This window comes from Bombus affinis, chromosome 8, assembly GCF_024516045.1.
Source record: "Bombus affinis isolate iyBomAffi1 chromosome 8, iyBomAffi1.2, whole genome shotgun sequence".
Taxonomy (NCBI): Eukaryota; Metazoa; Arthropoda; class Insecta; order Hymenoptera; family Apidae; genus Bombus; species Bombus affinis.
In genome coordinates this window covers 15326622-15340075 of record NC_066351.1, presented here as the reverse complement: position 1 = coordinate 15340075, position 13454 = coordinate 15326622, and the positions used below count along the sequence as shown (strand labels likewise).

General features: G+C 43.5%; 1 protein-coding gene across 1 annotated transcript in view; it reads right to left on the bottom strand.

Moving 5' to 3' along the window:
* LOC126919699 (B-cell receptor CD22) overlaps window positions 1-13454 on the bottom strand; it is a 309936-nt gene that overhangs the window by 76451 nt on the left and 220031 nt on the right. The window contains exons 7-8 of the mRNA XM_050729194.1: window positions 10827-10949; window positions 874-1017 (exon numbers count right to left, since the gene is read on the bottom strand). Of these exons, the coding sequence (XP_050585151.1) occupies window positions 874-1017; window positions 10827-10949 (267 nt within the window). The remainder of the gene's footprint in view (window positions 1-873; window positions 1018-10826; window positions 10950-13454) is intronic.

The window sequence follows — 13454 nt, the reverse complement described above, 5'->3', positions numbered from 1 at the left end:
AACAGCCGTGCAACGCGGCCCGCGATTTCCATTAATTTCTAATATTACTGTACCCTTTATCGGCTCGTACAGCTGCTCTACTTATTCTATTTTTAACCTTTTCATTGTTATGGAACGAAATGGTCGTTCCATAGCCCGCTCAATAAATCCATTCGTTGGCTATAGACACCGATAGATTTCAACGTATATTTAACGCGATTTTTAGCGTCTTTCTTTAATTCAATATCGTAGCAATTGACAAATCAAATGGATAATATAAAGTCGTTTCGCGTCCCACTGTCTTATTTCGCGATCAAACCTGCATTTCCATAATGTTGTACGAAAACGAAAAGGAACTTTTCACTTTTAAAAGATCGTCCATTTTCTGCAATATCATCAGAATCGACTATCTTTGAAGCATCTCTCTTGATACATCGTACCAACTAACTACTTCGTAGCTTTTCGTTATATATATTACAAATGTAATCGAGACTTTATCTTACAATCGATCGTTCCTCGCGCTTGAAAATTGAATTTTCTGCTCTTTATTTGCGCGATAACACGGTTATCTTGCTAACACACTCCTCTCCATTTCATCCAACAGAAAATGAGAAGAAAAACAAAATAATTGTGAAATTATCATCGCATTCTGTACACAGTTTCGTGTTTCTAATTTGATATTAATCTAACTTCCAATTTTTCTAACGAACAAAGAACACGTTAATGCGCTTAATTGCCGAGAAACTCAACAGGTAACAGATGCGTTTAACAAAGGAAACCCGAGTCTTCGTAAAGTATAATAAAATACGTAAGAGTCTCGCAGTTTTGACAGGAGTTTACAAAGCACGCCAAGCCTCTGAATACGTAAATTACGTTGATGGGAAAAATACTCACAGCGTACGTTTAGGAAATAACCGATACTGGTGAATATGCCGAGCATGTGCCTGGTGTAACATTTGTACCAGCCGCTCTCGGCGCGGCTGATTTTTGTAAAGTTCAGCCATCCGTCGTCGCTCTGCTCGACGGGTGGTCCATTGTCTGAAACACAAACAGAGAGGCTGTATGGTACGGGAATTAACTCGGTGGAAACATCACGTCGTCCGACCGAGCCGGCGGCGATTCTACGCGCACGCTTCTCGCGCGGAATCGCGCCGTGCTCCTACCCGATTAACCGGCATCGCGTCGTTGGTATTACGCGGTCGACGCTGGCGCCGTGCCAACACAGGCCTCGTTATTGTCTTTCGAAAAATCTCTGTACGCGCGGGATTACGCGCCAACGATTCGAAACCTGCAATGGGGTAAGGGGAGGCTGTTTCGAGGGTTAAGTCGCTGGGAACAGGCAACCCCGTGTAATTTTACTATTTGCTATAGGAAGCCATGGTAAATAAGAGAGTCTGTGCAATTTTGATACTTTTAGAGCGAGTAAAAGAAAAACTTGCGTACTTTTCGTACTTTTCTGGCAACGAACTGATCTCGCGTGGTTTTCACGTAACATTTTCGGCGCAAGGTTCAGTAATCGAGCGAAATCTTATAATTTTGATATTTGAGTTGCTGCTATACGTTGGTATATCGCAGCAAGCGTATCTAGGCATTGAACGTTTTTATCTGGAATGTCGAAAAGAAATACGAAAGGATTAATAGAAAAATTAGTTGCAAAGATTGAGAGCAATTACATGAATTTCTATGGAAGAAATGTATTCTCATAATATACTACGTCACGTCAGGTTGAAGATATACGTCGAATGGAATATCAAATTGAAATTAGTAGAAGCATAAGTCGTGGAGAATGAAAATTGACCGGAGTACCGATAAATCAAACTACCCAGCAATTCCACCTATCAATAATCCCGATTAAAACGAACGGCCACGATAAATCTTCGGACGCTACAACCCTTTCGTGCAGCCGGAACTTAAAACTCAGCGATCGTATCGATCGTATTTTCGTTAATCAAATTAGTACACGCGACTCGGCTATCTTGCTGCTTGCAAGTAGGCGGGGCGGCGGTACGATAAGAAACAAACAAAAGCGAACCGAGAGGATCTACCGCGGCTCGGCTTATTCGAGCGAACGAGTAAAACAAAGAAGCCAAGGAAAAGAAAAAGGAAGCAGGGAAAAAGAAGCGGCATGGGAATCCACTGGTATCCGTTTCGCGAAGTCGTTCGCGAAACTTTCATCCGGCCATAGGCATTTCGTTGGCTCGTTGTTTTTATCCCGCCCACGATGCGATTTGACGAAAAGCAGGATTCGACGCAGCTGTCGGATTTACTGCTAGTTCTCTGTGCTACGTCCTGAATGTGTAACAACGTCGACCAACAGAAGCACAGAGATGAAAAAGGAAGAAGGGTAAGTTTGCTAACGGCCGTGGCTAAAGAAACCGAATCGAAAAGAAAAAGAAAAAGAGAAAGACGAGGAAAAAAACATTCTCGCGTGTATACTCCTCGGTCGACGAAGTTTTGTGACGAAACTTTTGTATGATCCGGTATAACGGTCTTTGGTGGTTGAAACTCGGATGGTTCAGAGGGCGGATCACCACCGACTGTCTCGTTAAACAGCGAGCTCGTGCCGTTGCCAAAACACGCTCGATTGTGTTAACGGGACCTATAGGCTGGGAAGGACTAGCAAGATGTCGTGCTATTTTGTATGAAATAAGAGCGGCCCGTGACTTGGCCCGCCAAACACGATATATCCGGTAGGGTTATGCGGGATTCCGGCTATTTGGCTCAGAAACAAACGAACCGTGTTTGAAACCGAGACAACGCGGAGAGAAGCTCCGGAAAACGGATAGAGTGGGATATTGGCGTTGGACAGAGTATTTGGTATAACGTAGAGCGTTCGTTCATTTTGACCGAGTCTAGACCACGACGTTGCCAACTTATCGAATACTTTGAAATAGTTTCGCTTGTATAATTAGTTTAATTGGTAATCAACGGTACGTTGCATGGAGAATGAAATTCGGATATTTATACAAGGTGTTCCATAGCCGATGGTTGAACGAAGTAGGATAATTGGTAGAACGAGGTCAAGATTTTCGGATTGCTTGTACGATTTGCTTGCTGGCTAAAAACGATTAAGATTCTCGAGATCTTTCGAGAGAAAAGAAATTAGGATTGTAAGATTTTGTTCGAGTAAAATGAAGTGGAAATAAGATTCGAATGGAACGGAGTTAAGTGAAATAAAACGAGAATAAGATTTTTCACGACTCGAACGAACGCCGGTGAGTAATTCTACTCGGCACGCTTTATAAAACGAGATATTCTCGTCTAAGCTCGAACAGCCGGCTATTAGTTGCGCGGAGGAAGCAACGCAGATTGCGTTTTTTGCACGCTGTTCGAATAAAAAGTAGAAGAACGATCGCGAAAGGAAACGTTCCCACGGAGACGAGTTTACGCGAGGTTTACTCGTTTCTTTGCCGTGTGCGATCATTCCTAAAAAGGTGTTGCTCGACTTTACCGTTCCGTGTACGCCAGTTAGCCGATCGAAAAACTTCGTCAACGTAAATACCGACCCGTTGCAGTGTCCTCGCTCGTTCCGAGACTATTTGATATAATTTTACTAAAAAGAAAATCTTCCGTTGTTAACTCGCTGAAAGGAACATTTACCATCGATCGTAGCAAGAAGAAACTTATATTGATCCTTAGAGAACTCGCTTAGACGAAAAAGTTGCAGAAAAGTTACCCACAAGACTCGCGATATATAAAATTTGGACCTAAACTCGTCTAAAATAAAACGCGAATACATTTTCAGAGAAATCACTAAACTGGTTGAAAGTTCACATATTTCGTTGTTGTATTCGTGTGTACCATCGCTGCTTCAAAAAAAGAAAAAGAGAAAAAAGAAAAAGACGAAAGATCTACCAAAATATAACTAATTTAAATAAATACGAATAAATCTCCCATAAATCTCGCGTATATAAAACTCGAATCTTCTCTTTAAGTTGGTCTGCAGTAGACGCGATTGTATCACAAACGTGGCATTTTTTCGCTCGCAAAAAGGAAGCGAACATTTAGAATCCGTCAACGAGTTGCACGATGGAGTTCGCAGGAAAAACCGAAACGAGGTTACGTATAACAGACATACATATATATTTGACTCTGGCTGGCATCGCATTATATGCTAGGTTCGTATGAACAATGATCGGATGGGGATCTACTTCCCCCGGAGCGGTTTCCCGCAGCTGACGCCCTCGTACGTTCTCCGGAACGTCCGTAGCTCGAATGTATCGTCGTGATAAATCGTTCGACGGGGCCGTGATAAATTTATCCTTCTTTTCATTTAAAATATCCTCGCCCTTAACCGGGCCACTTTATAGCGATCATTACATATTGATCGTATCGCCGATGGCAGAGAGCTGGCCGCCGCTTTTTCTTTTCCTTCTACGTCGATAAGTCTTTACGACGACAATGTCGGACGTCAGCATGGTTTTCTCTGATTATTCCAGGCACGAACAGGGCGGGCGATTTTATCGTGACGCTGAAATTTCGTGAACGGGCTCGACTCGCGGCAGGATAACAGTGGACTACAGATATTTATCGATAAATTGAATTCCAGTTGGGGATACATACAGCCAGAGTGGATGGTAAGTGGTTGGAAAAATTGGTTGTATGTTGCGAATGGTAGGCGAAACGAGTGTGATTAAGGACTGGAAGAAAAATCGTACACGAGTTAAACGAATAGTTGACAAATTAAATCGTTTACAGCGGTTATGTTAGTCGATATAATACGAAAAATACACGGTGTATCGAAAGGATATTAAACTTATCGCGTGACCTCCTTTCCAACCATATATCGCGCACCCTTCAATTATTTCTAGCTTATCAGACATCCGACTACCGTCAGATTTATAACCTCGGGAAAAAAAAAAAAAGAAAAGTGGAAGGAACAAGCAGAAAGATGGAGAAACAAAAACACGAAACGGCTAGGACGAATACGGAAGCCGGTCTCGAGAACTATCAAAGAGCTAGTTGAATCGCTGGCCAAGCGTCGTAATATTACACGGTATGCCACGAGGAAAAACTGCAGTTATCCAGCTCCGTGCTATGATATATCGCTGGAAGACGAATGGTCAAAATATCTGCCGGAGTTTCAACAGTGATAAAGAGCTCTTTGAAGGAAAGCGAACGTGCTTTCCCGATACCTCCGGGCATCTGGATTGGGATTCGTTTAATAAGAGAGCACCCGTTCCAAAAAGAAATTGGGATCCACGGGAACGAGAACGAGGGATGGCGAAGGACGAGATCTGCAGAAGGGTGAGTTGAAACGCAAGGCTAAAAGCGAAGCAAGACGAGCTCAGGGGGTGGAAAGGATGTGGTTGGAAGGAGGCATCGCCCGGAGCGGCTACGTGCTCCAAAGGATATTAAAGTATTTTAATTGCAGCGGATTTCGCGGAACGCTGGAAGGATTTATTCGAAATCACTCGATCGAGTCTATGAATAGGGATTAAGCTCTCGCTTCCAGCCTCCCACATCGTCCAACCCCTCGTCTTCCCCTAGTGAACCGATGCACGCGGCAGGCCAGAATTCCGGACGTCAGGAATGGAAGGCAGAAATAATTGAACATTTAATGGGATAACTGGCGCTTATACCGGTCGTGACGTTGTCGAGACCGAAAGACTCGATTTACAGAATGTTACCCTCTTGTTATTACTATGATTGCGAGGAGACTCGTCGTGGCTACCTGTTTCTGGCGAATCTCTTCTTTCGCCTTTGCTCTCTGGTTCTTGGCTGGTGTCACGCGGAACGGATCGACCGGATAAATTCGTTCAGCGCACGTTAAACGTCGAATTGTGGGAAGTGGAACGTGGAACGAGTGTTTGGTCGCTCGTATCACATCGAGCGTGCCACGAATTCGTGCGATTCTCGGATCATACGGATCGAAGTCTATGGTTTTAAACTAATTATCTACTTTCGAAGAATCGAGAAGATTGACATCTTTAAACCAGGATCGCAAGAATAAAGTCGAAGGTTCCGAACGTTTCAGCGACATCGCGTTACATCGGCCACGATTAAACCTCAGATTCTTAAAGACAGCAATTTATATTACAGCCATAAATTTCAGCCATTATTCTTTTAGAACGGTCGACAAATCGAATCCACTTATCTGGACGATAATTCGCATTTAGTTGTAAAGCGAGAAGAGAATCAGCTCGGCACGATGGAACGACGCAAGATATTTTTCGCGTACAATTTGTTACGGTCTCGTGAATTCTTCCGTTTCGGATACCGTTGAACAATAATCCTCTGCGTCAACCGTTCGCCGGTAACGGGTCGTTCATCATATTTCTTATCACTCTCACCTAGCTGATCACGGCAGAAAGTGACGGGTGCAGCTGCTCTCAGCATTTTGTGTAACTCAATAACGGGACTAACGAGGCTTGTACGATTAACTCGGCTCCCGATAAATTTCATCGCCCTTCCACTACGGCAAACGGAATTTCTCTCCGAAAGGCGAAACGTCGTCCTCGCTTTCGAAGATCGAAACATCGGAAACATTTTCGATATCGTTGCTATGTTGATTTTTCTATGATTTTGAAAAATATTTTTCTTACCCGAAACATGAAATGTAAACTTTGCTTTGGCAAACAATGCTTTTTACCTAAAACTTATTATACAAATAAAGATCTATTTGTAATTAGTAACAAAGATTGCCAAGTAGATATAAATTCGTATGGAAAATGCCCAAACACGTACGATGTGATTTATCGTGTTGATTTTACGATAGATATTTTCTAAAACGCGTGTAATTACTTCTTATCGAGCTCGTATAATCATAAACCCATTCGCTATAAATTAGTTATTGATTTCGGCATACGCTTCTGTTTCGTTACTCATTGTTCTACAGCGCAAATGGTACATATTTCACCGTACGTTCGTACTATATTATCAGATGGGAGCTGATAACAATAATTTACGACGTACGATACTATGCGAAAGTCTTGAACAATCTACCAAATAGAAACATTTCTTTTTATTAACAAACATACAAATTTCCACCATGTAAATTCCAGAATTTCTCGTTATATCGTTTCCAACCTGCGACTAATCGAAATGTTTTAAAAAACCGCAACATTGCCGCCATTTCTACTGCTTGTAACGTCAGAGGCTTGCAACGAGATTAAACATCGGCTTGATCGTAACTCGAATCGGTACTTCCGTAGCAGCTTCCTTCAAAAGGTTCGACCTACAAATTCGGAAAAAACCGTGGTTCCATAAAAAGTTCAGCGAACGCTCGGACCGAACCGCGTTTAACGAATGTAATAGTTTCGCCCGCTTAAACTGGCCGGTCTAATCAAGAAAGTGGTCTCGCCGTTGGTAACGCGGTACTCGCCACGAAAATCCTACTCCCGTTTCCTTTTTCGTGATCAAAGTTTCTCTGATTGACGACGAATAAAGGAAATTATACCGCGGCGAACTTTTATTTGCCACCGATTCGTAGCAAAAAGCAACATCGTTACCGATCCTCAAACTCCGTCTGTAAATCCTTTTCATGATTTCCACTGGTCGGATAAAAGGTGCAGAGGTAGACCAGTGGAAAAAGTCTGCTAACTGTTAGGCGAACGTGAACGAAAGAAAGAGGGATCGACATCGAATTTTCTGTCCGGAAAGCAGATTCTATCGTAATAGAATTTAGGGTGGTGAATATCGTTCGGTGTGTGAACGCGTAGTTTGATAATCATTTCTCGAAGTGGAGAGACAACGTCGTTGGAGTTTTTAGGGGCATTTTTACATCATAGGGGAGAGAAAGTGCGGGTGGATTTTCGGATTTGGATTATTTCACGGTTTAATGCGCAGGATAGAAGGTTCTTACTTTACGGCGTGGCACAGACACGGTTTCAAAGAAGCATATTTAATTTAACATACCGTTGCAGTCGGCTTCTAATTACATTAAAAGATCAGCTTAACGAGAACAAATGCACACTCGGACTGCATGCTCGAATGCAACGTTTTTGAGCGAGGAAAAAAAGCTGCTGCGAAGAAAGCTCGAGGAAATTTCACGATCAAATCCACTTTTAAAATTCAACAAGAGCATCCACCGTAGCTCCGTGAAAATCCTTCAACGTACTTGGAATTACCATACATTATATCCTTCAACTTCTCCGACCATCTTCGCATATCTTTTTATTTTTATTTCCTAGGGAAAATTAGCAAATAAATCGAAGAGCCAAGAATCGAAGAAACCGTGTTTCAGAAAGAAAAGGTTATTCCGACGGAACAATTGGCCGCGTATCATCTATCCCTGGGCTTCGAATCGAGCAATCAAGTTGCAAATCATGCTGTTCGTGCGAATAGCTATCACCGATGCCTCCGGTGCAGCTACGAATTTCTGCCTAACACGCGCGTGCATCACACGCGCCAGAGAACGAATCCACCTACCAGCGATGGTTCTCTGTGTAACGACGTAGCATGCCGACTCGGGGCGAAAAGTACGTCCATTAAAACAAACGTTAATTCCCATGGTAGGACGCGTAACGACTCGCACCGCGGCCGTTACGTAAAGCTGCACGTACCTGTACCTACGTACGTTTCGTAGTACCGAAATAGGCGTACAGTCATGAGGATACATAACGCCGAATTTGGGTTAACTCTTGGACTATGCTTTGTACAAGAAACACAGGGGAATATTTGCCATCGTTACTTTCTTCCTTTTGAATTAGTCCGACCAATTTCGCGGGCCAAGCTTTCTGACTTTTCTACGGAATAGTTTTTAAAAAGTACATACCCGTAAAGTATTTTTATTCGAGCGTCTGACGTGTCCGTTCTATTCTACGTTATGATACGAACTACTCTGAAAAATACTGCGGATCAAGGTTTCGGATTTTACAGGGTAGAGGCAATTGTTAAAAAAAATAATATTTGAAAAGTATTTCCATTCGCGTATCCGATGTGTTCGGTCGTATTCTACTTTATGGTATTTCTTTTGCTGACCTTGCATCTGTTCGAACGAATTGACAGAAGGCTGAGATGATAAGAAATAAAGCCCGAAATTCCAGTCAGGATCGAATGATATATAGCTCGGACTTGGTTCAACCTCTGCTGATAATAAGAAAAGAAGAACGCCATATATCGTCGCTGGTTACATAGCTGGCGTTTTCATCGATAGATGCTACTAGGTATATTATATATTAATTTATAACCTCGCTATATCGTGCAAACCGGTTGTATTACTTCGTTACAGAGTCTTTTGGGACGCAATGTATTTTTATTATATTTTACTGTGAGATCTAACAAAAAAGGTCGACACAAGAGCCAACCTACTTACATACAAAGTAACTGCTTCACCTTCGACCCGGACGTTTTATCCTCTCTATCTGAAATCGTTCAAGAAGCTTTACTTTTACTCGTTGCCCCAGCTAAAATGTTGTTACATCGGGGTGTATCGGAATTGAAGGACCTCCGGAAGAACTCAAAGACGCTACCACGAGGAAAGAGAGGCAGTGTCCGGGTAGACTAAAGGGGGAATTATAGAAGGCTTTAAATATTTATCAAGTCGTGGGCCAGTCTACCGTCGGCGAGCTTTGACAAAGAACAAGAGGCTGCTAATGAATCCAGTCGGCTGGGAGTAATTCACCGTCCCCGTTTCTCCTCCTCGAAGCAAATGGAATTTAAGGGAAGAGGCGAGAGAACTTTTCCATTTGCCAATCTTCTTCGACCCTCGTGCTTAAAAAGAAGACTGGTATCGATCGATTTCCACTTCTTTATCCTCGAATTATTCGTTCATAACCGTTCGATCTGTGGTTAGGAAATACAAATACAAGGTATCGCGGAAATCTATCTCTTTCGCTTTCGTTTCTATTCTATGGGTTTTTTTTTCGATCGAGAGGTTCGTTTCCGCCGGAAGGGAGCCGACCACTTCACCGTCGAGCTATCGATTACGGTCAGAGGGGAAAAAACGCGACGAACGAATTCGAACGAGCCAACGACGTTCCACGTTCGTACAAGGAGATTTCCAATTATCGGGAATAAGTCGGTGGAACGCTTCGAAAGCGAAATCTCAATGGAGTCCCATTGATTTCTGCGAGGATAGGTGGATGAAAGGAAGAAAAAAGAAGAAAGAAAAAAGGAACGAAGAAAAAGCATGACGAGAAAGAAGAAGTAGAAGAAGAAGAAGAAGTAGCGATGCGCGCGTGACTGACGAAAGGCCACGGAAGAGCAGAGAAGCCGTCTCGAAGCGTAGAATTTTTAATCTTGACGAAGCATTCACAACACGCCGGATTAGAGGAACGGGAAAGAAGCACGCCATCGGGTTGCTTTCGCTACTCCACGAAAGATAATATCTGTCACGCATACTTATCCACGATGAGGGGATTCGCTCGCCTCCAACAGGGTAGAATTATTTATTGTCCTGACTTTGACTTCACGAACTAGCCTCCTCCTCCGAGTCCTCCTCGGGTCATCGTGGTATACACTAATGTGATTATACGATTTATCGTTTTGTTTTCTGATGACCGCGAAGAGACTGATAGTCTGGACGTTGATAGGAAATGGGAACACTTGACCCAGGATAGCAATGGGGCAGATAATTCCCTCTTGGAATAGAAGATGAAAATATGCCGGTTATTCGAGATTTTCTTCCTCTTGTCTTTTTCTTTTTTTTTTTTTTTTTTTTTTTTTTAAGAGGTAGCTAATTAGAATTACGTTGCGAATTAGAAGGAAGAAACGTAGGTTGGTTTCGAAAGAGATACTTTGCATTCTTATTAGAGGCAATTGCAAGATGTGAATGTTCCGGTATAATATTTCTAAATATACATATATTTTTCCATGTTTCCCGTTTTCTTTTTATGTCGGTGTTTTAGGTAGATTGTATGTATGGCTAACGAAACATGGAATTCTTCGTTACTATTGTCACTTACCACGTTGCCAAATCGGTGTGCTAGCCGGATTGCTGTCCACTTCGCATTTCAGGCTGACGGACATCCCCTCGACGATCGGAATTCCAAAACCAGGTAAACGCGTTATCGCGAACGACGGAGTATCTGAAACAGGTATTAAGCAATTACTGTCAGCCCCAATATCGATAGTCGTGTGTCGATCACATGTCAGTAGGGGAAAAGAAGAAGCGCTATCTTTACGATTCTTGCTTGGAATTTTCTCTAATTCCACGATTTCTCTAAAGCGAGCGAATATATCAAAGACGTAGAATAAAAATCCCAGCGAAAGATTTTTCTGTAAATAAAATATTGGAAAGGAAAAAACGTGAAAACTAATTGTTCGAATATATGCGGAATTTTTAAGTCTTTTCGGTAAAAAGAGTTTGGTACAACGAGGCTAAAGTTTCACAGAGTACGAACCGGAAAAAGAGTTTGGAATGTTCGGAGCTGTAAGGTATTTATATTCGTACACCGGACTGCGTCGTTATTATTGTTTATTAAAGCGCGCAGAGAAACTGGAGCTGTAGGTAGGTCGATAAGAACAGAGCTTAACGTCTTAACACAAATTGTATAGTAATGAGGTATCGCAAAATTTCGTGTTAGGTTGCCTGGGACGTAGGCTTAAGCAACAAGATCTGAAATGTGCTCTCTATACAAATAAATTCAACTTAGTCGAGTACAGGAAAAAGTCGATTAAGGATAAACCGCGTTATGAAGATTCTTGTGTCGCTGCTGGTAACACAGCGAGGAAAAACTGTTAATGTTATTTGCTCTCGAGTCCAAGTTACGATATTGCTCGCTTATTTTATTCGTGGCATTTATATCGTTGTACAAGGAAAATATTTAAGCGCGACTCTTAAATCTTCCCCGGAATTATATATCTCGCGATATAGAACGTCTTAAATATTCTTCGCATAATAAAAATACTCCTCTTTAATTTGAAAAGTAATTCTCCATACTGGAGAAATTTTTCATCCGACCACGATTATTCCTCAAACAGCGGTCTCTCGTTGATTCGGCGCTCGAAATCGGTCAGACCGACAAAGGACAACAAAAAGCCCGAGAGGCAAAAAGAGGAATATCGAGCGGAACGAAAGCAAAAATCGCGCGACTTCGTAATAACCGAAACGAGCGACGGGGAGGAAACGAGCCGCTCCATTGCGGACATCAAACCTACTAATCGGCAAAACGGAACTGCGCCTCTGACGAACGAGCTACCCCTTCGCCCCGTTTTGTGGGCGACGACCATGGCGCGCTACTAGCGTTCCTTCCGCGTCATTAACGACCGACCTCGAACTAGGTGACAGAATCGGGCCGTATCCAGAACGTGGATGCACACATGCGCGTAAGCACGCGTGCTACATAAAGGACACGTACATACGCGTGATACACACATATAGGTACGTAAACGTATGTATATAGGCGATAGAATCGAAAGCGTTCGACGAACGAACGAGCAAGCCAACGGCGAGCGAGCGAGCGAGCGCGTTTCGAGGCCGCGAGTAATTAACGAACAGCGTAGGACAGTGAAAATTTTACGACCCACGGGTCGCGTGTACTCGTTAAAATCAGCCCTGTCTTTATTTCGCTTCGTTCCCCTATTTTTTCCTTCTCTCCGTCTTTCTTGCGCTCGATGTCCGGTCGGATGGACGACGATGGTCGTCCGATCCACGGCGGGGAACAGGCTGGCGCCTTCTCGCGTGAAATAAAAGCTTGCCGTGGCGCCGTCCGAACGTTCGGTCGCGCGCTATATCGCGCTGTTCGTTCGGTTCGTTAATATTTCAGCAGCGCGCCGACGCGAGGATGCCGAGGAAAAGGGTGTCGAGGTCGCGAGATAAATTGGTGGTTGGGAAGGAAGAAGAGGCGACGCGGTAGGTTTAGAGGAACCGGTCGTAAGAGCAATGGAGACGAATCGCGTTGAAAAGGGCGAGAAGAGAATCCCAAATACATTGATGCGGGCTGGAAGTAGCAAAGAGGGAGGAAAAGAGGAAAAAAGAAGCGAGAAGCTTTGCCTCCGACTACCGGATGGCTCCAAGTTATTCACTCGGCTATAATAGCGCGGTGCTGAGACAATGCAAGCTTAATGAAAGCCACCCCCACTTCTTTTCATCGCGTCTCTCTCTTTCTACCGGTTTCGTTTCTATCTTCCTTCGTCCTCCTTGTCCCTCTTTCCGACTATTCTCCGAGCGTCTTTGTCGCTCCCGCCGTTTCTCCGTCCCTGTCGGTTTTCCCTGTACGTCTCGTGGGTCTTGCTCGACGCCAACGGGGATAACGCCACCGCCGCCGCCACCACGGCCGCTGTGTAGACTCGGCGCAGTGGCGTAAACACCAAACAAAGCAAACAATGAGACACAGAAGTGTCCCACAGACCTCGATCGCTTAATGAGAACTTTAAAGCGCCTCCGCAAACTACCAGTCTGCCTGTTTTAGACAGGATCAAAGGCAGGCGTATGTCTGAGTACACGATGTATTCGGAAATGTCTGCCGACGCGATAGGGTTACGTTCTATTTATCGTGATAACGAGAACAGAAGCTTTTTCAAGATCGAACGCGAAACGTCTATTCTAATGGATTCTCGCTATAATTAAAACGCTAGTGGCGATTATATGT